Genomic DNA, 24,550 nt, shown 5'->3' with positions numbered 1-24,550 from the left:
CATCGATACATACAATTGGAAGTGCAGACAGACACACCTTAAACTTAAAAAAAGCTTCATTTTTAGATAAAAGAGGAAGAGAAAAAGAGTAAAAGATAAAAATAGATAGATAAAGAATGTGTGTGTGTGTGTGTGCGTGTGTGTGTGTGAGTGCGTGTGTGTGTGTGTGTGCGTGTGCGTGTGTGTGTGTGAGTGCGTGTGTGTGTGTTTGTGTGTGTATGTGTGTGTGTGTATCGTCATATTCTCTACGGACCAATAATGTTGTAAACTTGAATTTTTTGCATTTTCTATCGAATTTAACTTTTTCTTTAAAGTTACCCACTAAGGTAAAAAAGTATCATCATTGTAATAAAAAAAATTTCTAATTGTGTGTTTACTTTTATTTATATTGTTGGAGGTTAAGTCAAACTCGTAAAAAAGTAATGGAGTTCATTCTCCACCCTCTTTTCAGAAAATAGTGGCTATGCCCCTAACATTTAGGGCTCTGTATTCAAAGGGGTAAAAAGGGGCAAAAAGTAGCCCAAAACCACTCCAGAACGTATGGGAAGGTTTTCTAAAAAGGAGAACTTAATCAGTTCAGTTGTTATATATTTAGCTTCAGAAAAATAAACTTACTACTTTATCGAATAGAATATACCGTTGACCGTTGAATTTTCATTTTTAACATAACACGTTTTATGTTCATTTTCGGAAGTTGGTTTTATTCACCATCACAAGAAATGAACAAAAAAAGTATAAGTTTAGATGAATAATCCAGACAACTACCTGGTCCATATGGTGGTGACATTTTTCGTCTGCTACAAAATTGCTATATGTTCTATTGTATTGTTTAAGTCATCACAGGGTCCCCACCCACCACGTGGGTGAAGTTACATACAGCTTGTGCCCCCTTTATTCTATAAATCAAGAACCTAGATAGCCAGGGTGGTTAAAATAAGAATTCTAGGATACTATTGAATTCTTGGCTTAGCTTCATGAAAACTTGACAATCTCCTTTTTATATAAAAGATAAATATTCTCCTCAAGTGTTTTATACAAGAACATATCACTTTCAATTTTTGTTTTAAAGAGGAAAAGGAATCATTTATATGTCTAGCATGAAGATTTCCTCCCTCAAAAAATTTAAATTTTTCATTGACTTTTCAGAAACTTCACTGTAAAGGAGAACCATATTGGTTCAGTGGTTAGCGAGATTCTTTGCTACAGACAAAAAGCCTTACAACTTTATGTTTTAGGGTATACAAAACGTCTAAACTTTGTTTCTTTTTCAGGTTTCCTGGATTCGATCCCGTGACCTCACAATATTAACAATAGGTAAAATTACAATTTCAATTTGATACACCACACTATTTTACTTCAGAATATAATGCAGTTCACGGTAAAATGTTCTAGGTAACAATTATCTCCTAAAATCTTTGAAATCTAAAGGCTGATAGCAGCCAAGGAGCTGAACCTATATATGCACAAAATTTTAATCAAATAAGAAGCCTAAAAATCTGGAATAGTGATTACTCAAAATTGTGTAGATATCTTAAAGTTCATATATTTTTAAAGATAATCGTTACTAGGAACATTTACCGTAAACTGCCCTAGATCCAAACTTTATTTAGGGTTAAGGAAAAATTGTAAAAAAGCATAGATAATTGCTACAAAGGTTACTTAAATAAAATTAAATATATGTCTTTTAGTTATAATTATAACCAGCTGCTGCCCAATGGCATCTAGGAAAATTGCATCAAAAGGGGCAGAAAATAGCTTAAAACCAAGACTTAAATCTGAAAATTAAATAGCCTAGAACCATCATAGGATATATATTAAACTTACTTAAAATATAAAACCTAATCATTTATGTAGTTATTGAGGTCTTAAGCTTAAGACAAAAATACCTTACTCCTTTATATAATAGGATAATAATTAAACTTATATTTGTTAGGGTTGGAAAGATACACACGAGACAGAAGGTTTACGGCTGTTCATGCAGATGGACACGAGTTCTGGGGGCTAAAGGTAAGACATACAAAAACTTTGGATACTTTTAATAAGTTTTCACTAGCTGTTTTAACACGTTTTAACTCATACTTGTTAATCTACAAAAGGGGTAATTCAGTTAATTATAATTGGATATGTTTATCAATTTATCGTCTTTAAGATATCTGGGACTTATATTGAAAATGTCCACGAATCTTTTAGATATATCAGAAGCACCTTCAGGTGACTATAAAAAATTACGTCATACATAACAAATTACCAGTATACATTTTGATTGACTAATGTTAAATATATACTGGCCTATCAATGGTCATTTTTATTGTGTAAAGTCATTTTTTATAGTCACTATAAGCTGCTTCATATATCACAGATACTTTGTAACTTCAATGTTTAGTTTTAAAAGTTGTAATTAATGTATCTTTGAACATAGCATAGCGTTCGATGTAAATAAATATCTACATTTCATAAATAAGCTTTTATTTCATTACTTCTTGAATTATCTTTCAAAATGAAAATTAGAATCATTAGATAATGTTAAATATTTTTTAATCAGTTGATTACAGTTTCAAAATTAATTTCAAAATTATTTCATTAAAATAATGAAAATAAATTTCATAGAAAATAATTGTTGTAATTTCAATAAAATCTTAGTAAAATCTTTAAATATTTGGATAGGATTCCAATAATCGTATTTTTTATATTTCTATTGTGGGATTGAACCCTACTAGAAATTCCCCCCTTACCTAACCTAAAATCTATTAGGTGGAAGGGGACTTAGGTGCTCTAGCTGAAGAAAAAAGGCTATTGCCATTGTTTTTGACCAAAATTATTGCGATATGCAAAAAAGGTTGACCTTGTATGAAAACCTTGCTAAAATTGCAGGCTTGCATGCTAAAAATTATACCTTAAAATTACTTGCAAATGCTAGATATCTTGTATTCATTCTTTTTACAGGATTGCAGCTATTCCTTAGCCCATGTTAATTTATTGGCCTTTGTGGGCAGTTTATTAGTTTTCAATTTTGGTGTTATTTAATCTTAATAAATAAATGGAGAATAAAAATACTTACAGATTTAATTATCAAGCTGATAGCTAGGTTAATATTGAATTTTGTATCTACAGTTAAAACATAGACCCAATTGATGTATAAGTATGGATGTATAGCCCAAACAACTACTTAGCCCATGTGGTAGGGACATTTTTCGTCAGCTAGTAAATTGCTTTCTGCTCTTTTATAGCGAACTTTCTGTGTTTGTATTTCCGTCGCTATTGACTGATATTCAAAGACCCAATTGAGTGTCGGCACAGGGTCCCAATCCCCTGGGTAGAGTTATATATACCTCGTGTATCTTCTATTCATTTACTTTGATGTGACCTTATAATGCTTTCCATGAATATATTTGTTCTACTACCTATTTCATGTAAATTTATAGTTTACTTATGAAAGTAATGACGCTTGATTTTATTATAAATTTCATTTTATCATGAATCATTTTTTCTAATTTCCAATTTATATTCTTAATTAAAAAAAATTTGGTAAAATATTTACATTTTTTAGCAAGAATAAAGATTTCAAGTAGACCAGAATTTGAAGATATTTTTAAAAGCGAAGCGTTTCTATAATGAAGGTCGGTCCGTACGTTCTTTTTTACTTCAATATTACTTGAATCTTACACCAGTTTTTCATGTACTGTAATAAAGAGAACCTTGTGGCAGGCTAAAATAACGACCCACCCCATTCACCCTCCTTTTTATCTATCACCTCCCCTCCTACTGATCAAAATATGACAGGGAAAATAGCACCTAATTTTTCCTCTGACCTAATACCCACGTATATTCTACATCCATTTACTAAAGTGATATATTTAGTATTACTCTGATGCCCGACATAATACACCATCTTAACAATATGAAAGAAACATAACTTCTATGTGACTTGAATAAATCATTCATTTTCGGAGACAATTTCCTAGATAATTTATTTCTACCCCCAAAAAATAAAAATCTTTTTATTACAATTATATAAAAAGGATTTTTTTCTCTTTTTTATATATTAACTTCAGAAGAAACTTCTTTTGAAAAAAGAATACAGACTTTAATTTTATCAAAATATGTTTATATATTCAAATATCATTAGATAAATTTATTAATTTTAATATATTTAAGAAAATAAGACAAAAAGTACTATAATTACTTCGCCCTAAGTTATAGCATTAACCTTCACTAAAATATACTTTAATAGTTCGTGTTAAGAAAGGGATTATTTTAATTTATGATTAAAAACTATTTTGATTATGAAGGCAACATTTATTCTGTTGTTTTTAAGGGAGAGAGAGGACATTGGGCTTATAATAAGACTAGTCCTCAATGTTTAATATTTAAGTTTCTTATTAGTTGGCTTAACAACTTTGAGGAATTTTATAATATTTTGGTTGGTTAGTTCATTAAGTCAAGTGTTCAAACTTTCCAACCAATAATTTAATTTACAGTAGGGGTAATTTTTTGTAAAACCTTTGGGGATGTACATCAATTTATCGGTCAATGTCTTATCCCTTTAGTTCCCTGGTTGTTTTCCCTTTAATTATGTCTAAACAAGCAATTGTGTTTCCAAAGACCATAAAGATTTTAATAGATAATATTTAAACCCTATGTCAAAATTTCCAGGGATCTAAAGGTATACGACAATGACAGATAAGTTGATGTACATTCTCAATGAATTACCCGAACTTACCTCTTCTGCAGATTAAACCAACCAATCAAAATTTAATGAAAGTCCCCAAATTTGTTAAGCCAACGAATAAGAAAATGTTATCATAAAACTTTGGGGACCAGTTTTAAAAATAAATCTCAATTTCCCCTCCCTCCCTGCTAAATTTCAGCAGCAGATGAAAGTGACAATCACTGAAATAATAACGAGGTGTCGACATCTGTTGACTAATGAAATATGTCTGAATATAACCAAATCATATTTTTAATTATGATATCATAATGTTTCTTTGTTACTATTATAACAGCAAAACAATTTTAAAGGGCTTGCTCACTAATAAACTAGCCATAGATTTTTATGATTTTAATACTAGTATAAAAAAAATTATATGAAAATTTCAAATAGATGTTTAGATAACACTAAAAGTGCATTACTGCTTAATTTAAAAACATGCGGATTTGTATTACAAAAAGAGTAGATTTTCTTTTAATCAACTAAAATACTGTATAGCTGATCAATCAAAAGAATTTAAAAACAAATTTTATTCCCCTCTTACTGGGTGGTCAAGCAACAAGTTAATCAATTAATTTTTTACAGGGCTCGGCAGCCGTGCGTCTGTAAACCTAAGGGATATAAACTTATTAAATTTTAAAAAAGAAAATTTAAATGGTTCTAAATTTGAGAATTAGTTGCGGCTGCCGAGCCCTGATATTTTGTTCCCAGCATGATCATGCAACTCATTTTTAAATATTTGCTTGTCTATCTATTAATAACTTTAATTTCATTTCCAGTATGGCATCGAAACCGATTGATATCCTTTGGATTAGAACCCTTACTCAGCTATGCTTAAAAAAATCATGTATAATATCGTATTACAGACAAATTTCTACGAATATTAAAATAAAAATCCTAATATTAACACTTCGACCCCTCGGTGCTAACACTTTCGTTTTTACAACCGCGGAAAGTTGGCTAATGCTAAGATACAATGCGATAAAAACTATAATTTGATAATACATTGAGATTATCATTTCCCAAATATAGCAACATATTAATTAGGGTTTGATTTTATAAATGTTATTTGATAGCAGTCAAAACATTGACATCTTAACACAGACTAGAAAATTTTCCCATGAACATAGGAGTCTCAATATTTTGAGATTTTGATACTTTGAAAATAAATCTTCAAACATGATTGAACAAAAATCTTCGAAAAATATTCAAATAAATGAAAGAATGAGAATGTCTCTTTGAAATTACTTTGAAATGTTTTCTTCAATACTTCATAGTACACTATTATCAAATTGTTTCAGACTTGAAGTGTATTGTTTTAATTTCTTAACGATGAAAAAGGAGAAATTTTAAAATCACACATAGATCATATCAATAGAAGTTATCTATATACACAGAATATAATATTCTAAGATAGTTCCTAAACATCAGCAAATCAATACTTTTAAAAGCGGAGCTCATGCATTTATGATTTAAGGTATATAAAAAACCAAAGTGTTAACTCTTTTAACTCCTATGTATATTTTAGCAAAATATAGGATACATTGACAGGGGAAAATAAGTCGTCAGTTTAGCTAGCTAATATAGACCTCATTTATTGGTCAGTTTGTTCATCCAGTAAGAAGGGGGTTAAAGGTATAATTTTGGTGGATGATTGAGGGTATCGTTAGTGTAGCAAGTTGTGAGCATTACTTTATATCATACTAGCGGCTTCGCCCCTAGCCTCTAGGGGCTTTGCCCCAAGAGGTGATCAAAAAATTAAGGTGAAATTCGTAAAAGGGCTAAGGAAATCTCCTACAAAAAAAAAGTTTAGGTGAAATTCGTAAAAGGACCGAGGAAATCTCCTGCAAAAAAAGGACCATGGAAATCTTCTCAAAAATAATGGGGGGGGGATTTTTTGGTTTTTTGGGGGGTTGGGGGTGTCCCACCCCCCAAGAAAATAGCCTAAAACCACCACAGGACCAGTAGGTATATACCCTGAAGAGTAGAATCCAATCGGTTCAGTAGTTACCGAGATCTTAAGCTTCAGACGGACGGACGGACAGACATCATTCTACTTTGTATTATAGATAAAGTAATGCTCACAATATAAAAATCTGGTGCAACATCCAAGTAATACTAAATATATCTATTTTTAACAAAGACTTGTCTACAGCTGCGCTATAAAAACAATAATCCTGACTATTCTTGTTTTTATGATCCTCTAACAATGGATATTTTATTACTTGGATCTTACACAAAATTATTATGTTCTCTAATAAAGTGGAACTTGTAGCTGGCTAAAATAGCGATCCCCTTCATCCACCACCTTTGCCCCATCCCCCCCTTTCCTACTGTATAAACGAACTTACCAATAAATAATGTTCATGTCAGCAGCCTAAATTGATGACAATTTTTCTCCACGTATATTCTATATCCATTCCTGTAACAAGCCTGGAACTGGTAACAGGGTATAATTATTATTTCATTAACATAAGAAATGGAAATCCTAGGTGTAACTACAAGTACTATGTCCATACATTCCAGTTCAGTTTTAGGAAAAGCAAAGTATTAAAAATATAATATATAGATGCAAATGGAAATAATTTAGATACATTCCAAAGGATTTAAAAAAAAAATATTTTAAAAAATTAGCTGAATTGTATTATTAAATTTACTTATGATGCAAGAAAATCATTTGTATTAAGTAGTATTACGTATTTTTTTATATCAAAGTTATTCATCTCATCGTGTTATAGACAGATGTCCGCAGGTATCAAATTTTTTTTTAAAATATGGAATCAAAACCAGTTTTGTTAGGAACGAGGGGCCAAAAAGTGATTTTTATTTTAATATGCGTGGAAAATTTTCTGTACACGATGCTACACATGATTTTTAAGTATGACTGAGAACCGGTTATAATCCAGCGGATATTAATCCGTTTTGAAGCCATACTGGAAACCAAATTATGTTGTAGTTCAATTGTTATACGAATTTTGCTTAAAACTTATATTTTTAGAATATCATAACTTTTTTCCCGTAGCCTTTGCCGTTTTTCGTTGTTTTTTAAAAGTGCTAAATGGTCTTCTTAACCCTTACAGCTCGGGCCCCAATTCCCACCTTAATAGATCGGGGGGGGGGTCATATTGACCCCCCCTCTATCTCGGCCCCTGTTACAGATTAAGACGTAAAATTTTTTTCTGGTGGTTCGTGTGTATTTTTAGAGAAAATTACTTTTACTAGTCATAGCGGCCAGGCCGCTCCTTAGCCGCTTTTTAGCGGCCAGCCGCTAAATTTTAAAACAGCTGTAGAGCGGCCAATTTTGCAGCTAGGATGACCAAATTTTAGGACGAACTTTTATTTTTCATAATAAAAAAATTACTTTTTCTGATCATCGCCGAAAAACGGCAAATAACGGAAACCGCCATTTTCGGCGGTTACGGCGGTAAAACGGCGGTTGGCGGCGCCAATTAATATTTTTATCAGTTTGATGTTGCTCAAGGATTTACCAAAAAAATTTATAGGTCTCTAGCTGTAATAGAAGCCACGATATTCATGATATATGTCTGTAGTATAGCCGGACAAAAATCGGTCATAAAGTCGGTCAGGGAGCGGTCAAACGGTCATAACACAACTTTTCTCAGAAGGTCATTGATATCTAAGTATTCACCAAAAAAATTTTAGGTTTCTCCTTATACACAAAAGTCATAATGTAGAAATTAAGATGTATTTAGAATTTTTTTCTAATTTTGGTGCTACCCAACCAACTTTGACCGGACACCACGACCGACACAGACCAGATATCCTAATAAAATTAACTCTTGCCAACGTATAATTACTAAACTTAAAAAGTCATGAAGTCACAGCACTCCATCTTACCTACAAAAAAAATGAGATTGAAAAAACTAGAGGGGGGGGCTCTTGGAGCCCCCCCCCCCCCCCCGATCTGTAAGGGTTAAAATAAATAGTGATTTGTAATAAACACCTAAGTATAACTGTGTGTATAGTAATGATCACCATTACCAATGATTAATAACCACTGCAAGATATGTTTAGATACTCTAATCATGCCACCAAATATAAACAAACATGAACGATCAGCGCCAATTATAATAATATAATTCTTGCACCTTATTATAGACAGCTTTCCGCGGATATTAAAATGAAAGATTATTCGATTAAAACCAGTTTTGTTTGTGCCGAGGGGCAGAAGGCCCAGGTTTACAAAACTAGTATCAATGTTATGATTTTTATTTTAATGTTCGTGGAAATTGTCTGTAAAACTATGCTATACCTAATTTTACAGTATAGCTTAGAACAGCTTCTGATATTAATCGGTTTCGAAGCCTTACTTAAAACATAATTACCAAAAATAAACTTCTGTTAAAGCTTTGTTTGAACCTATCAAAATGAACAAAACAATATGTATAATATACTATAGACACATTATAACTTTTGAACAAACCACCTAAATGTAGATCAATCGCAAAAGTTTCAAGACCTTTTTTAGCAGGGCAAGATGAACTCTTTCAAATGTTCATAAAATTGAATTTAACAATATACCATTATAAAAAAATGAAATTTTTTGTTGTTGTTTTGCTTGTCAACCACTGAAAGGTCTAAAAAGGGAATGTACTTAAGATTATATATATCATGTAAACAAGCTACATTACAATTATAGTTATTTTGTGTATTTATGCAACTTCAGTTGGGGGATTCAAGCTAATTTTTTTTTGTAAAATAACTTGAACGAGCTCAGTATAGATTAAATATGATCATTTACGCAATTAACAACTGTTGTTATTTATGAAATTAGGCACTTTTAGTTTGGGTTTTATGCCAACTTTTCGAAACATAATTCAAAAGAGTCTTGTTGATTTTTCTTTCTAATATATCAAAAAAAGTTACAATTTTAGATATTCTTTGTAATTATGACTTTTAGGTTGGTATCAAAGCAAACTTATGTAATATAGTTTGAACTAGCTTAATATAGAATGGATATAACATCTATCTATGCAAATAATAAAAAAAACTAAAGCCACGTAAAATGTATGAAATAAGCTTAGTTATGATTTCTAAATTTTGTAAAAAAAAAAAAAAAGGGGGGGGGGGGGTAATTTAATGTATTTTTAATATCTTGAAGGGTTATAATTTAAGGGCTTAAAAGTTTTAAGTGGGGAAAACACCCTTTTTCCCCATCCTTGAACATATATTTGGGGGGGGGGGGGCATTTTTGCGACCCACTTGATATTATTCTTTTGTTTGAGAGTTCATTACCATTAAATACTCAAAGTGCATTAGTAATCAGGAATCTAAAGGGATAAGCCAATATCCTATAAATGGATGTAAATCACCAAAGATAATACACAAAATTACTCCTTCTGTAGATTACAATTGTAAAAAACGTTTAGACACCTAACTTAACCAACCAATCAAAATTTATAAGAGTCGCAAAAGTCACTGAATACAAAACCTTATTATAAAACTTGGGGACTAGTGTAATGAAAAGGCAAATGTTCCCTTCCTCCCTGATTAGAATTAGTACTGTGGTAAATCTAAATATTATTGTCTTTGTTATAACTTCAAACAAGGATCAAAGTTGTCGTGAAAATCAGAGAAAGGAGCATTTACAAAATAAATGTATAAGTATAAATGTGTAATCAAGATAACTACCATGTTTAGGTTTTGAGGCCTTTTATTGTATGCTAGCAAATTGTTTTCTGCTCATTTTTTTAGAGATTTGGAGGGTTTATATTTCCGTTGCTATTGGCTGATATTCAAAGACCAATTTAAAAGGCTTCAACCCATGAACATCTTGTTATTTAACCCCTAACTCCTCTATTCTTTTAATCTAATTGAATTGTAATTAACATACGTAATCATTTCAAAAATTAAAAATTATGTTACGCTATCAAAATCATATCTTATCGTCTAATGTATCTTCAATAAAGTTTCCCAATGGTTTCTGAAGCCGGCTTAATCAGCCAATTGTCCTAGAAAAAGATCTACAATAAGGGGACATCAAGATGTTTATTACACTAGTTCCCAAAGTTTTATATTATCGCTTTCTTATTCGTTGGCTCAACAACTTTGAAAACTTTTATTGAATTTTGACTGGTTATTTCATTAAGTTGAGTGTCCAAATGTTTCAACCAATAATTGTAATCTACAAAAGGGATATTTTTGTGTATCATAATTAGCAATGTAAATCCATTTATGTGCCAATGTCTTTTCCCTTTAGATCACTGTGTACAATAATATTTTACATTGCAGACGGACACAAACAAAATGTAGAAAAGCATCGCTTTGAATGAATAAGTTGTTATTTTGTGTAAAGTTTGAGACAAATTGTGCCCGGGAACAAACAAGAAATACCGTAATTATACAAATTTATCTTTACAATTCTGGGTCACCTAAACCCTGCAGGGCTTAAGGATACACAAGTACTTATGAGAATAGCAGATAGGATTATTATGATTACGCCTTTAGCAGTAACAATTGTTTATATATTTTTCTTTTTTAATAAGAACTTTGCTTTTATGGTGGTATGGCATAAAAATGCATTCCACCCAAAAAAGAAAATGTGTTACTTATTCTTTTTTAAATCAATATAACTTTTCAACTCCCCTCCACCTTAGTGCAAGTAGAAGCCTCTAGGGATTATCAGCTAGGGGGGAAAGGGTTAAATAACTCTATGTTCCCACCCTGAGGACTGAATATTGAATATCAGCCGATAGTGTCGAAAATAGTAACACAGCCAAGTCTCTACAAAAAAGCAAAAATTAGTTTGCTAGCAAACGAAAAAAAGATTTACAAAAAAGGGGCCAGTTAGTTGTCTGGGTTATACAATATACATCTATACTTATTACATTTACTTTACTCACAGTTTATTACCTGTACCTATTCCCCTGACTAAACTAGGAAGGAATATAAAATGTTGAAAGATTGCTACTATACATTACATTTGTCACGACCTTCCCCCCCCCCCCCTCCTCCTCTACCAAATTCTCTAAAAAACATAATATTTACAAGCAAAACCACTAGCAAATGTTTTATATTACAAAAATCTTAATTTTGATAACTAAAAGAAATTATTTATTGATTTTTGTTACTTTATTTGTTTGTCAAATCCAAGCTAGAGATTAGCCACAAAAAAACTTAATTTCATAAGGGTTGTGTTTGAAAATATAAACCACTAATTATTTAACCATATGTTATTCCTAATATTAAATGAAAGATATTTTTTGGACAAATGTCAAAGCCACCTTTTATCGTTGACAAAGCTAAATTGAATTAGAAGGACGATGCCAAAAGATATAAAATATACGTGGATATTATTACCGGGGAAAAATGGCCGTAGTAAATATTATAGATATTATTTTAAATCAAACGCCATGCAAAACGATATTAATTACAACTTAAACTGAACATTGAAAAATGTTCATGTCATATAACTCATTTATTGGACAGTTATTTCATCTAGTAGGAAGAGAGGGGATGAGGAATAATGAACGAGTTTCACTTTACTAGAGAATATGTAAATCTAGTGTAATATCCATGTAATAATATTTCGATTCACAAAATTTGCATTTTCGACTAGACATTATTTAAACATTTCAAATTCATAACAAAACACAACATTCAATCCGGTTTTTTTTTATTTTGTTTTTTTTTCAGCAAAGTTTCACTAAATGGTGTACACAATCATAGTGCATCAAAAATTGATATAATGGATATTCTATTACTTGGATCTTTTACTAGATTATCATGTACTCTGATAAAGTAAAATATCGACATCTCCCTTCCACCTCTTTCTTTAGAGTTTTAATTCATCATCATTATTTTTTTTTCAGATTGTAGACCCGCAGGTTGAAGATTCTGGAATGTACGAGTGCCAGGTGTCCTACCATGATGACATGGAGAAAAAATTAAAGCTTCCCTTCCAGCTTACTGTTCTAGGTAAGCAGTTATACATTTTAAACAGGGTTTGGCAGCCGCGCTTCAGCTGCGAATAAGCCTGAAATTTAAAACTGTGTGGTTTTTGCTTTCATTTTTTTTATAAGAGGGATTGCCATATTTTGGTCAGGTTTAGACTTCCAGCTTATTTTTTAAAAAGTTGTAAAAGTTTAATGTGGCTTACAGGCGTCTGATGCGCAGGTAAATTATCATTTACTTAGACTCTCTTTAAAAAACATAGCATTTCATAAGATTTATAAATTTTGCAAGATTAGATTATATTAAATGATAATAATGATAAATTGTAACACAAAATAAAGGATTTAAAAAGTCATTTTGGACCTTACAAATGTGAAATCCCATTTTGTTTTAATACTTAAAAATGTTGAAAGTTTAATGTAAAGGCCTTATGATCAAAATTATAAAAATAGACAAGACGAGAAAATACTAATGAGAATTGCTAAAAATCAAAGAAAGAATGTCATTTTTTAATAATATAATGAATAGCAATGCTTCCTTTCAACTAAATAATATAATTAAAGACAAGTTTATTCAATAGAGTAATGATTGCGATGAAAAATGTTTAAAATTCTACCAGAACTTAAAGTACATAAAATACATTCATAAACTTTTACTAAATGGAAAGGGTATATATATTTTTTGAGGTATAGTTATTATCTTGAACTTATGTATATACTAAACTTTAAAAAGTGCAGCTTTTTTCTAGTTAAGATATGTCCTTTAAAATAGTATATAACTTATTGTGTATTGGGGGCTACACCCCTAGATTTACTTAAGGAGGAGACGGTTCAACTTTTTAAAATAAAGTGTAAAAAATATTTGGGAAGGGTAATATTTTTTCTAGGGGATATTTCTCTTGTTAGGGTGGTGGTACCCTCCTTCAAAATAGTTATAAACCTTTCCAAGACCTATAAAAAGGTACATTTTTAAGGAGAACCATATCGGTTCATTGGTTAGCGAGATACTTCGGTACAAACAGGAGGATGAAATAACATATGATAAAAAAATATTTTTACTTTACTTAACTCTTCTTTTTTCTTTTCAAAAGTTTAACCGCTACAAAACAAAATTAACAGCAATACATAAACACCTGATTATCTAAAGCACAGTATAGTACCTATATAAAATATATTTATCACAAATGTTTTCAAATGCATTTTATTTAGAAAAGTATGGTATTATCTAAACCTGTGTACAGAAAGTGGTGAGGCTTTAAGGCAATGCATTTTCAAGCCAGCCGTAAATTCAATCCTTCAACATTGGAAAAATAATTCTGCGGTTAAAACTTTTTACATGAAAATTGCATAAAAATTTTCTGTGGTGAAAAATAGGTATGAAAAAGATAATATTCATTTTGCTCAAATGTGCACAAGAAAATAGATAATTTTTATTTTTTAGGCATTGCAAAGTGAAATTTTTGTACTTCATACACAAGATCTTTTCTTTAAGACATATGATAAAAATTCAATCAAATTTAAAAAAAAAGAGTAAATCTTAACCTTTGTCCTTTACAAGCATATTTTAGGGCCATAATCACCACAATAATTGTATAATTATAGATATATAATCCAGACAACTACTTTGCCCAAGCGTTGGGGACCTTTTTCGTCTTCTTGCAAACTGCCATTTACCATCCTTGATATTTTAGAATCGCGTGCCCGGATACTTGGGAACCGTGACTTGTACATGAAGGAGGGGAGCCTTGTTGAGCTGGAGTGTGGGGTAGAGAATGTGCCTGCACCCCCTGCTTACATTTATTGGTACAAGGTAAGGATAAAACATACTTGTTAAGCTGGATGTGGGGTGGAGAATGTGCCTGCACCCCCTGCTTACATATATTGGTACAAGGTAAGGATAGAACATACTTGTTGAGCTGGAGTGTGGGGTAGAGATAGTGCCTGCACCCCCTGCTTACATATATTGGTACAAGGTAAGGATAAAACATACTTGTTGAGCTGGAGTGTGGGGTAGAGAATGTGCATGCACCCCCTGCTTACATATATTGGTACAAGGTAAGGATAAAACCATTGGGACATAGGGCTGATTATTACACTAGCGTTTTCTTATTCGCTGGTTTATCAACTTTCATGCATTTTATTGAATTTTGATTGGTTGGTTCAATAAGTTGTGTGCAAACGTTTCAACCACTAATTATAATCTACAGAAGGGGTAATATTGAGAGACGTACATAAATTTAACGGTCATTGTCTTATTCCTTTAGATTTCTATATCTTAACCCATCATAGAATAAAACTGCCCAAAGAAATATTGTATCTACTTTATGTAATAGTACTAGCGGCTTCGCCTCCAGCCTCTTGGGGCTTTGCCCCAAGAGGTAATTTAAAAAAAATTTGGTGCTGGTAATTTTATGTGAAGTAGTTACCCCAGAAAAAACATTTTTTTGAGGGAGGAACTTTCATTTTTGGGGGGGTTGGGAGTGTAGCTTTGAACCACCACAGGACCATTAGGTATATACCCTGAAGAGTAAAATCCGATCGGTTTAGTGGTTACCGAGATCTTAATTGACGGACGGACAGACATCAAGCTACTTTGTATTATATGTTTATTATATAAAACGATTTTTTTATTTACCTATAATATTTTGTATCTTATGTATGTACTTTCTTTCCGTTATGGCTTCGAAACCAATTGATATACGCTGGATTAGAACCGGTTATCAGCAATACTGAAAAACCATGCAAAGCATGGTAATGCAGAAAATTTTCCACGTATATCAAAATAAAATTATAAAATTAATCCAGTTTTATTAGTGCGGGCATTCGGCTCCTCTAAGATAACAAAACTGTTTTAAATTTCATAATTTTTCCCTTTGAATATCCGCGGAAAACTGTCTACATTACGATGCGATAAATAACTTTTACCAAACTTATTTACTATTCAGAAGGATGAAGTTATCAGTTATACGAACAGACCTGGAATCCATCTATCAATCTTGGAGCAAAACAATTCCCTAGTTTCAAAACTTACCATAGAGGTGGGTACATTTTCCTTCATATGATACACACTTTTTAAAAGCGAAGCTTTTCTATAATTAGGGTCGGTCCGTCCGTCCGTACGTCCGTCCGTCACAGAGAGATGTTTTTCCCCGTTAATTTAGGCATGTTAGAATTGTCCTATTGATTTCAAACTTTGCATGGTGATTCCTTTAGTAGTTAGGTACGATTTAGAAAGCGTAGAAACTCTATAATCATTACCAGAATGTCCGTACGTCCATTTTAAACATTTTAATCAATCCCTAGTTTCATAGAGGTGGTTACATTTATTTTCCTTAAGATGATACACACTTTTTAAAAGCGAAGCTTTTCTATAATTAGGGTCGGTCCGTCCGTCCGTCACAGAGACGTTAATTTAGGCATGTTAGAATTGTCCTATCGATTTCGAACTTTGCATTGTTATTCCTTTAGTAGTTAGGTACGATTTGGAAAGTGTAGCAACTCTATAATCATTACCAGAATGTCCGTACGTACATTTTAAACATATAAATCAATCTTGGAGCAAAACAATTTCCTAGTTTCAAAACTTACCATAGAGGTGGGTCATTTATTTTCCTTAAGATGATACACAAGTTTTGGAAATAGTCCCTTTCGTGACATCGCACCTTAAGAGGCGATTTGACGTATTTTTAAAATGGCTTTCTATAGGTTATTTTAGGTCAGGTTAGGTTATATTGGGTTATGTTAGACCCCCCGAAGGGGCTAGAAATTAGAGAAAACCTACTGTGAAAAATACGAAGAATCGCCCCTTAAGGTGCGATGTCACGAAAGGGACTATACCCCAATTTTCTAGTAGTAGCGAAAATACTGTATAAATAAAAATTAACGTCCTTTTGTAAGAAAATCTCTTGATATTATAAAAGATCTAGAATTATTTTCATATAAAATTAACAAAATGTCTATTAGTCTGTCTGGAAGGAAGAAAAAATGGCTCCACAGATTATGACGTCATATGATAGAATAGCCAATGAGAGGCAAGTATACACCAATATGGTAAAATTTATACTGGCCGCTTATTGGTTATTCTATCAAATTACGTCATAATTTGTGAAGCCTGTTTTTCTTACTTCGTTTGTATCGAAGGATCTTGACAATCGCTGAACCGATACGATTCTCCTTTTTTTGTAGTAGCGAAGATTCGGTATAGGTACAAATGGTTGTTCTCTTCTTTTTTTGTAGGAAATATTATTGATATTATTAAAATTCAATAATTATTTTATTTTCCTTATATTAAAGTAACAGGATGTTTGTGAGAATGTCTTTCGAGTTTGTATAGAAGGATCTTGCCATTCGCTGATTCGATAAGGTTCTCCTTTTCAAACTAGCTCGCATAGGTTTTGGATAGTTTATATATATTTTTAGTAGCGAAGCTACTCGATAATTAAAAATATCCGTTCGTCTGTCCGTCCGTAATATACAAAGTTTATTAACTAGCCTTATCAACTAATGTTTTGGGTGTAATAGCTCTAGTTTAATTTTGGTACATGTTTACATAATTTTTTTCAACGATTATATAAAAAATATAAGAATTGCACAGCTATTACACAAATACAAATTATATCTCTTTATCACATTATCTTTCTCTTTCTTATCTATGTTTCCCCCTCCTACACACACACCCACACACACACAAATACACACACACACACAGAAACTCAAATTGGCTTATAAGTGCAAATCTATTTGGTTTTACATTTGCTTAAAATTGGTCTGTGCTTGCTTTGAGTAAAATAAAACAGGGAGGGAGGGGACAATGGGCTGTTTATTACAATAGTCCCCAAAGTTTTATAATAACATTTCCTTTACGTTGGCGAACTAACTGATTTTTGCTTGGTTGGTTCAATAAGTTGAGTTTCGAACCGTTTCAACCACTAATTCTAATCTGCAGAAGGGATAATCTTGTGTATCATAAATAAGCATGTACTTTAATTTAACGGCCATTGTCTTATCCCTTTAGATCTCTGAAAATAAAATCTTTCTGAAATTGTGTTTGCAAACGAGGGTAATCTTATAACTTTCAAGTTGACCTTGTGGAACAATTTTATACATTTATCTTTCTATCGTTGTATCAAAATTCTAATTATCTAATTAATTTATTTAATCTTTGTAGAGGCTACACCCCTAGAGGCCTCTAGGGTCAATTTAGGTAGGAGTAGGAAGTAGACTCCCCTATATTTAACTTTAGTTTTATAAAGAAAAAGTTATAAAAAATATGTTTAAAGGGTCAATTTTTCCAGGAAGGGTTGTGTTACCCTCCCCCAAGTTATAAAGCTTCTCAAGAACATTTTAGTGTGATAACTATATCGGTTAAGCGAGATCATTCAGTACAAACAGACAGAAAGACTTCCTCATACTTTTATATAAGAACTAGAGGCTTCAACACCCTCTCTTTTAATAAAAATAGCTTAAAACCACCAACTAGTAGGTATATACCCTGAAGAGTAAAATCAAATCGATTCAGTGGTTACCGAGATCTTAAGGGACAGGCGGACGGACGGACATCATTCTACTTTGCATTATAGATTACCGGTGACCCAATGTTATTTATTAATTTTATAAAATTTTAAAATAATATAAAATTATTTTTCTTTGTACTATTACTTGATATATAGTACTTCCTTTCCTATCTTTCAATTTCTCTGATCTTTTTAAAATCTCTTTATCTTGAATTTATGTCCATTTTTCAATATCTTAAATTTATCTTAAGAGATGTTCTATCATGAATTGCTTTACCTAGAATTGAATTCTCAAATTTGATGTATGTATATTTATATAGTGGTGGAATATTTACACTAACAGGGGCATACATAGAATCATAATTTTATAGTTGCCTTAAAATATTTCTTTTTCTTTTTTTTCGTGGGATGTTTTAAAGATTGTGCTTTTAAGACAAAAATGGGAATAAACTTAGTGGTAGAAACAAATGTATAGTATAAATGGTGGACCAAGGGGTAAAGACCACTTTTTGTCTGCTAGCAAATTGCTTTCTCTAGAGACTTTGCTGTTTTTTATATTTCCGACGCTGTTATATGATTTTTAAAACAAATACAAAATTGGGACAGGTTTATTTAAAGCTCATTCCCCCTCTAATCTTTTGCTTTAATGTGATAAATATGCTAAGAATAAGGTTTTTCATTGTTGGATTAGGTAAGGCTCTTAGAATTAGTTATCTGGATAGTTTGGTGTCCCTCAGAGGTGCTTGTGGCTTAGGTCATTATGTTAATGCAAAGGCTGCTATGACTTAATAATTATATGTCCCTTCTAGGAATGGAAATACGATATACGTAGATATTTTGACAGGGGAAAATTTGTCGTCAATTTAGCTTGCTAATATGGACTTCATTTATTGGTCAGTTCGTTGATCTAGTAGAAGTGGAGGAGATAAGGTGAAGGAGGTGGATGGGAAGTATCGTTATTTTAGCCAACTGCGAGCATCACTTTATCTGAGTACATAAATATCTGGTTCGACATCTAAGTAAAAATCTGTCAATTTTTGAGGAACAAGTTCTTGGTTTTAACCTTGACTTTAAAATGTTAGCTTACTACGCTCCCATGCCCCCTCTATGTGGATTATTTGATGTATGTATGTATGTATAGATATGTAACACATTTAAGCTTAAAACTGTAAAGGTCCACCAGTAGAAATATATTTGCTATACCAAAATTTCTTGACCTTCCATTATCCTATTTACAGTAGTAAAATCACTCTCTCAAATACACTCAATTCAATTTTATGCTAAATGTAATTTCATGCGCAAAAATGTATTTAAAGGTCAAATGGGCTTTTCATGGTATTTTTGTTTTTCGAGTATGGCTTCCAAACCGATTTATATCTACTGGAAAACCGGTTCTCGAAAAATCGTGGATATTATCGTACAATAGATAATTTTCCATCAATATTAAAAACAGATGAAAATAATAATTGTTTTGTTAGTCCAGCTTTCAGTCCCTCGGGGCTAACAAAACGGGTTTTAGGCTTATTGTTTTTCATTATAATATCCGTGGAAAGCTGTCTATAATAAGATACGAAAAATAATTTAACCCAAAAAATTATTTGCCTTTTAGTATATTGAATTTACAAGCTTATGATTATGAAACAAAAAGTATTGCAAAATGAAAGCTTAGACTGATTACTCTGGTTAGCCAACAATGAAAAGGGAAAGTTATGTGCAATTCAATAATTATTAATTACATTTATTGATTCTTGCATTAGCTGGAAATTGCAATTGAATGAAGGCGCCACCTCTATAAATGGATATAGGATATACGTGGATATATTGACATGGAAAAATTTAGACCTGACATATTGGTCAGTTCATTCATTCAGTAGAATGGTAGGGGAGAGTATAGGAGGTTGATGGGAGGTATCGCTACTTTAGCCAGCTGCAAGCATCACTTTATTAGAGTACATGCAAATCTGGTGCAACATCCAAGTGATAATACATTGATTTCTCTATATGGGTTTATAGATTCAAGTTCAAGTTTCCTGTTGGAATTTACAGGAAAACATATATAACAAGAACGATTGCCTCCAATGTAAACATTCTATTTAATTTAAAAGAACATTAGTTACCCTTTTTTGCCAAAAATATATCTAGTTTTCACTTCTTCCACTAATTCAAAGAATTTTTTAGTGTTTTTCGACATTATATGTCCGTTGGGACAATGTTCTCCAAAACGTTTGTCTGTTCGTCAGATCGGTCAAGTGTTTGTATGTCTTTACATGATAAGATTGTAATTTTTATTATCATTAAAAAAAGGCATCAGTTTTCATTAAAACTAATTGTGTTTATAGAAATTTTAGAAGCTAATGTATATATTTATATTTTAGTCTGCCCGGCCTGATGACTCTGGAAACTATACCTGTGTACTCTAGCTAATATATATTTATATTTTAGTCTGCCCGGCCTGATGACTCTGGAAACTATACCTGTGTACTCTAGCTAATATATATTTATATTTTAGTCTGCCAGGCCTGATGACTCTGGAAACTATACCTGTGTACTCTAGCTAATATATATTTATATTTTAGTCTGCCAGGCCTGATGACTCTGGAAACTATACCTGTGTACTCTAGCTAATATATATTTATATTTTAGTCTGCCCGGCCTGATGACTCTGGAAACTATACCTGTGTACTCTAGCTAATATATATTTATATTTTAGTCTGCCAGGCCTGATGACTCTGGAAACTATACCTGTGTACTCTAGCTAATATATATTTATATTTTAGTCTGCCAGGCCTGATGACTCTGGAAACTATACCTGTGTACTCTAGCTAATATATATTTATATTTTAGTCTGCCCGGCCTGATGACTCTGGAAACTATACCTGTGTACTCTAGCTAATATATATTTATATTTTAGTCTGCCAGGCCTGATGACTCTGGAAACTATACCTGTGTACTCTAGCTAATATATATTTATATTTTAGTCTGCCAGGCCTGATGACTCTGGAAACTATACCTGTGTACTCTAGCTAATATATATTTATATTTTAGTCTGCCCGGCCTGATGACTCTGGAAACTATACCTGTGTACTCTAGCTAATATATATTTATATTTTAGTCTGCCAGGCCTGATGACTCTGGAAACTATACCTGTGCCCCAGCAAATGCACTCACAGATTCCGTCCTCCTTCATGTTGTCATAGGTAACAAATATTCCCAACTGATTAATATCCGCTGGATTAGAACCAGCCATACTGAAGAAAAACATGTAAGGCGTGTTAAGTAGTCTGTAATACAATGCGATAACTACTAAAATTATAAACAAAAACAAAGAACAAGTATAAAAGCGAAGCTCTAAATTCAATAGAATGGACAAACGAACACTAAATCTGTTCAAAAATGGTATATCATGCCTTATTTTTAATGTTTTACCTTGTTGTCCTGGGAATAATTTTCCAAAAATCTAAATAATATGATAATTATATCATACAAAAAGTTATTGTTAAAAATCAGCATGTTTTTAATTGACGTATGGACTTTCTGATAATCATATTAGAGTTCTTAAATCGTACCTAATTGTTATAGGAATCAGCATGCAAAGTTCAAATCGATATTACAATTATAACATGTGATAATTGATTAAAAGAGTTCTCCATTACAGACGAACGGACGGACGAACCTCCCCTAATTATAGAAAAGCTTCGCTTTAAATATTAAATGGTAATTTTAAATTTATTTCCCAAATGTGTAAATGACTGAGTACAAATGCATGTGTATATAAATCATATATGTACACACATACACACACACATCCACAACACACACACACACACACTCACACACACACACACACATGCAGTTAAATTGCTGAGGAAATTGAAGAAAAAATTAGGCACATTTTTCAATTTTCTTTGTGTAGTTACAAATTTGGTACAATTTTGTAATTATCTTTATCTTGATTAGATTTAAATATATTTTTTCGTGCCGTTTTTCCAGGGAGGGAGGGTACATAGGGCTGTTTATTACAATAGTCCCAAAAGTTATATAGCTTTTTCTTATTCCTTGGCTCAACAATTTTGTTAATTTATGATTGGTTGTTTCATTTAGTGCCCCAACTTTTAAATCACTAGTTTTAATCTACAGAAGGGGTTATTTTTAAATATGATAATTGGGATGTAAATAAATAAATCTACAACCTTTGTCTTATCCCTTTAGATCCTTGCTCTCATTACCTGTTTATAGGAAACTATATATGAAGTTTAATTGTCTGGATTGTTTTGATTTTTAATATAATTATATCTATTCTGGATAATACTGATAATAAAATGAGTTTTCTTTCTTACTACGCTTGTGTTGAACTTGCAGTTGCCTGTTTAAGTTAAAGATTAATGACTGGATGCAGGATAGTAGTGCTAGCAACAACTTGATTCTATTGGAACAATTAGATAAATGCATCAGAGAGGGAGGGGACATTGGGCTGTTTAATTACTGGTCCCCAAAGTTTTATGATAACGCTTTTTTTAGTTCGTTGGCTTAACAACCTTGGGGACTTTAATGAATTTTGATTGGTCCGTTCATTAAGTTGAGTGTTTAAACATATCAACCACTAACTTTAACCTACATAAGGGGTAATCTTGTTTATCGGCCATTGGCCTATCCCTTTAGATCCCTGTGAATGCATTCATTTTCTCTTACAAACTTACACTTGGGTTTTATTCTACGCAAAACAAACAAACATAAAACAAAAGACAGATTTTTCAAGTATGGCTTCTAAACCGATTAATATCCGTTGGATTAGAAGCGTTTCTCAGTTATACTGAAAAATCATGTATCGCATCGTACTACAGACATTATCCCACGAATATTAAAATAAAAATCATAAAAATTATTTCTGGATTTTAAAACTTTTACTTTTTTTTAGGTGAAAAGCCGGAAGAATTAAAGAAAAATGCCAACAGTTCATCAGAAGCAAGGTATAAAAAATGTTAATGCTTATTTTGGGTGATAGGACAATGGAAGCACATATTTTCTTCTCCTGAGGCTCACTTACCTTTGGTTCATTTCTTCATAGTTTTAATATAAATCATATCCGGCTAATATGACCTCATTTTTTGGTCAGTTCGTCTATTTTACCCAGCTGCGAGAATCACTATTACATAAAAATCTGGTACAAAGTACAAAGTAAAAATTTGTGCTACTATGTTGAATGGCTTATTTGTCCTAAAACTATCAAATACTTTGTTAAGTTCAAACTGCTCTAAATAACCAATAATTGTTTTTAATTTACTGTACATGTTAAATAATTTCATTTTTTATCAAATGTTTTCCAGTATGGGTTCGAAACCAATTTATATCCGTTGGATTAGAACCGGTTCTATGTAATACTACAGACTGTATAGCATCGTTTTGGAGACATTTTTTCCACGAAAATTAAAATAAAACAATAAGATTAATACCCGTTTTGATAACCGGTCCCTCGGGGTTAGCAAAACCAGAATTAATCTAATAATTTATAGTTTTTCTATCCGCAGAAAGCTGACTATAACAATATGCGATAAATAACAATTCTTCTATTTCAGATCAGCTGTATTCCTGTGTCTTGTGTCACTAGCGGCTTCTGCCATGTTCTTGTAAAGACTATACTTCTAGACATATTATAATAAAATCTTCCACGGCTGTGATAGTATGTTAAGAAAAAAATTACTTTAAGTAAAAGTGCTTAGAACAGAAAGTGAAGACAACTGTATGTAAAAAACATTTCTGAAAGTTAAAAAAAATTACAAATTTTGTGAAAATATCTAGAATGTGGTTTTCTAGTATGGGTTCGCAACTGATCAATACCCGCTGTATTAGAACCGGTTATAAGCCATACGGAAGGTCATAATTAGCACCGTATTACAGACAATTTCCCACGAATATTAAAATAAAAATTAAAACTGACAAAACTGGTTTTAATCTTCATTTTAATATCCGCGGAAAATTTTGTTACCTTTTCGTCTAGCAAAATATTTTTTTTATTATTTCAGATAATTATAGGTGAATTAAAAAGTTCATCCAAAAATTTTCTAATGAAAAAAAGTTTATGTAATAAATCCTTTTTACACTTTAAAATGTAAAGTTAATAAAAAAATGGCACAATAATGATGACTGTTGTTTAAATGTTTATATGTAAATAATTTGTTATGGCCTTGAACAAAATTTAAATATTATTCATTTGTTTATTTTAAAAAATGATTAAATAATTTTTATTATGGCTTTGAAACCGATTAATATCCACAGGATTATAACCGGTTCTTAGCAGTACCGAAAATTCATTTATAGCATCGTATTACAGTAAATTTTCAGGACTACTAAAATCATAATATTAATATCAGTTTTAATAGACCGGGTCTTCGACCTTTGGGGCTAACGAAACTGATTTT

The 24,550-nt window shown here is 31.7% G+C and overlaps 1 protein-coding gene across 1 annotated transcript in view; it reads left to right on the top strand.

Moving 5' to 3' along the window:
* Positions 1-24,206, top strand: part of LOC145312882 (neuroplastin-like) — a 76,795-nt gene extending 52,589 nt beyond the window's left edge. The window contains exons 4-11 of the mRNA XM_080152107.1: positions 1,272-1,314; positions 1,934-2,007; positions 12,541-12,646; positions 14,313-14,431; positions 15,567-15,659; positions 21,247-21,331; positions 23,050-23,101; positions 23,708-24,206. Coding sequence (XP_080008233.1) covers positions 1,272-1,314; positions 1,934-2,007; positions 12,541-12,646; positions 14,313-14,431; positions 15,567-15,659; positions 21,247-21,331; positions 23,050-23,101; positions 23,708-23,762 — 627 coding nt within the window. The 3' untranslated portion in view covers positions 23,763-24,206. The remainder of the gene's footprint in view (positions 1-1,271; positions 1,315-1,933; positions 2,008-12,540; positions 12,647-14,312; positions 14,432-15,566; positions 15,660-21,246; positions 21,332-23,049; positions 23,102-23,707) is intronic.
* Positions 24,207-24,550: the final 344 nt, after the last annotated feature.

This window comes from Acartia tonsa, chromosome 2 (assembly GCF_053477335.1).
Source record: "Acartia tonsa isolate MP-2025a chromosome 2, ASM5347733v1, whole genome shotgun sequence".
NCBI classification, from domain to species: Eukaryota; Metazoa; Arthropoda; class Copepoda; order Calanoida; family Acartiidae; genus Acartia; species Acartia tonsa.
The sequence above is the reverse complement of the archived record's forward strand: the minus strand, read 5'-3'. Positions and strand labels throughout refer to the sequence as shown.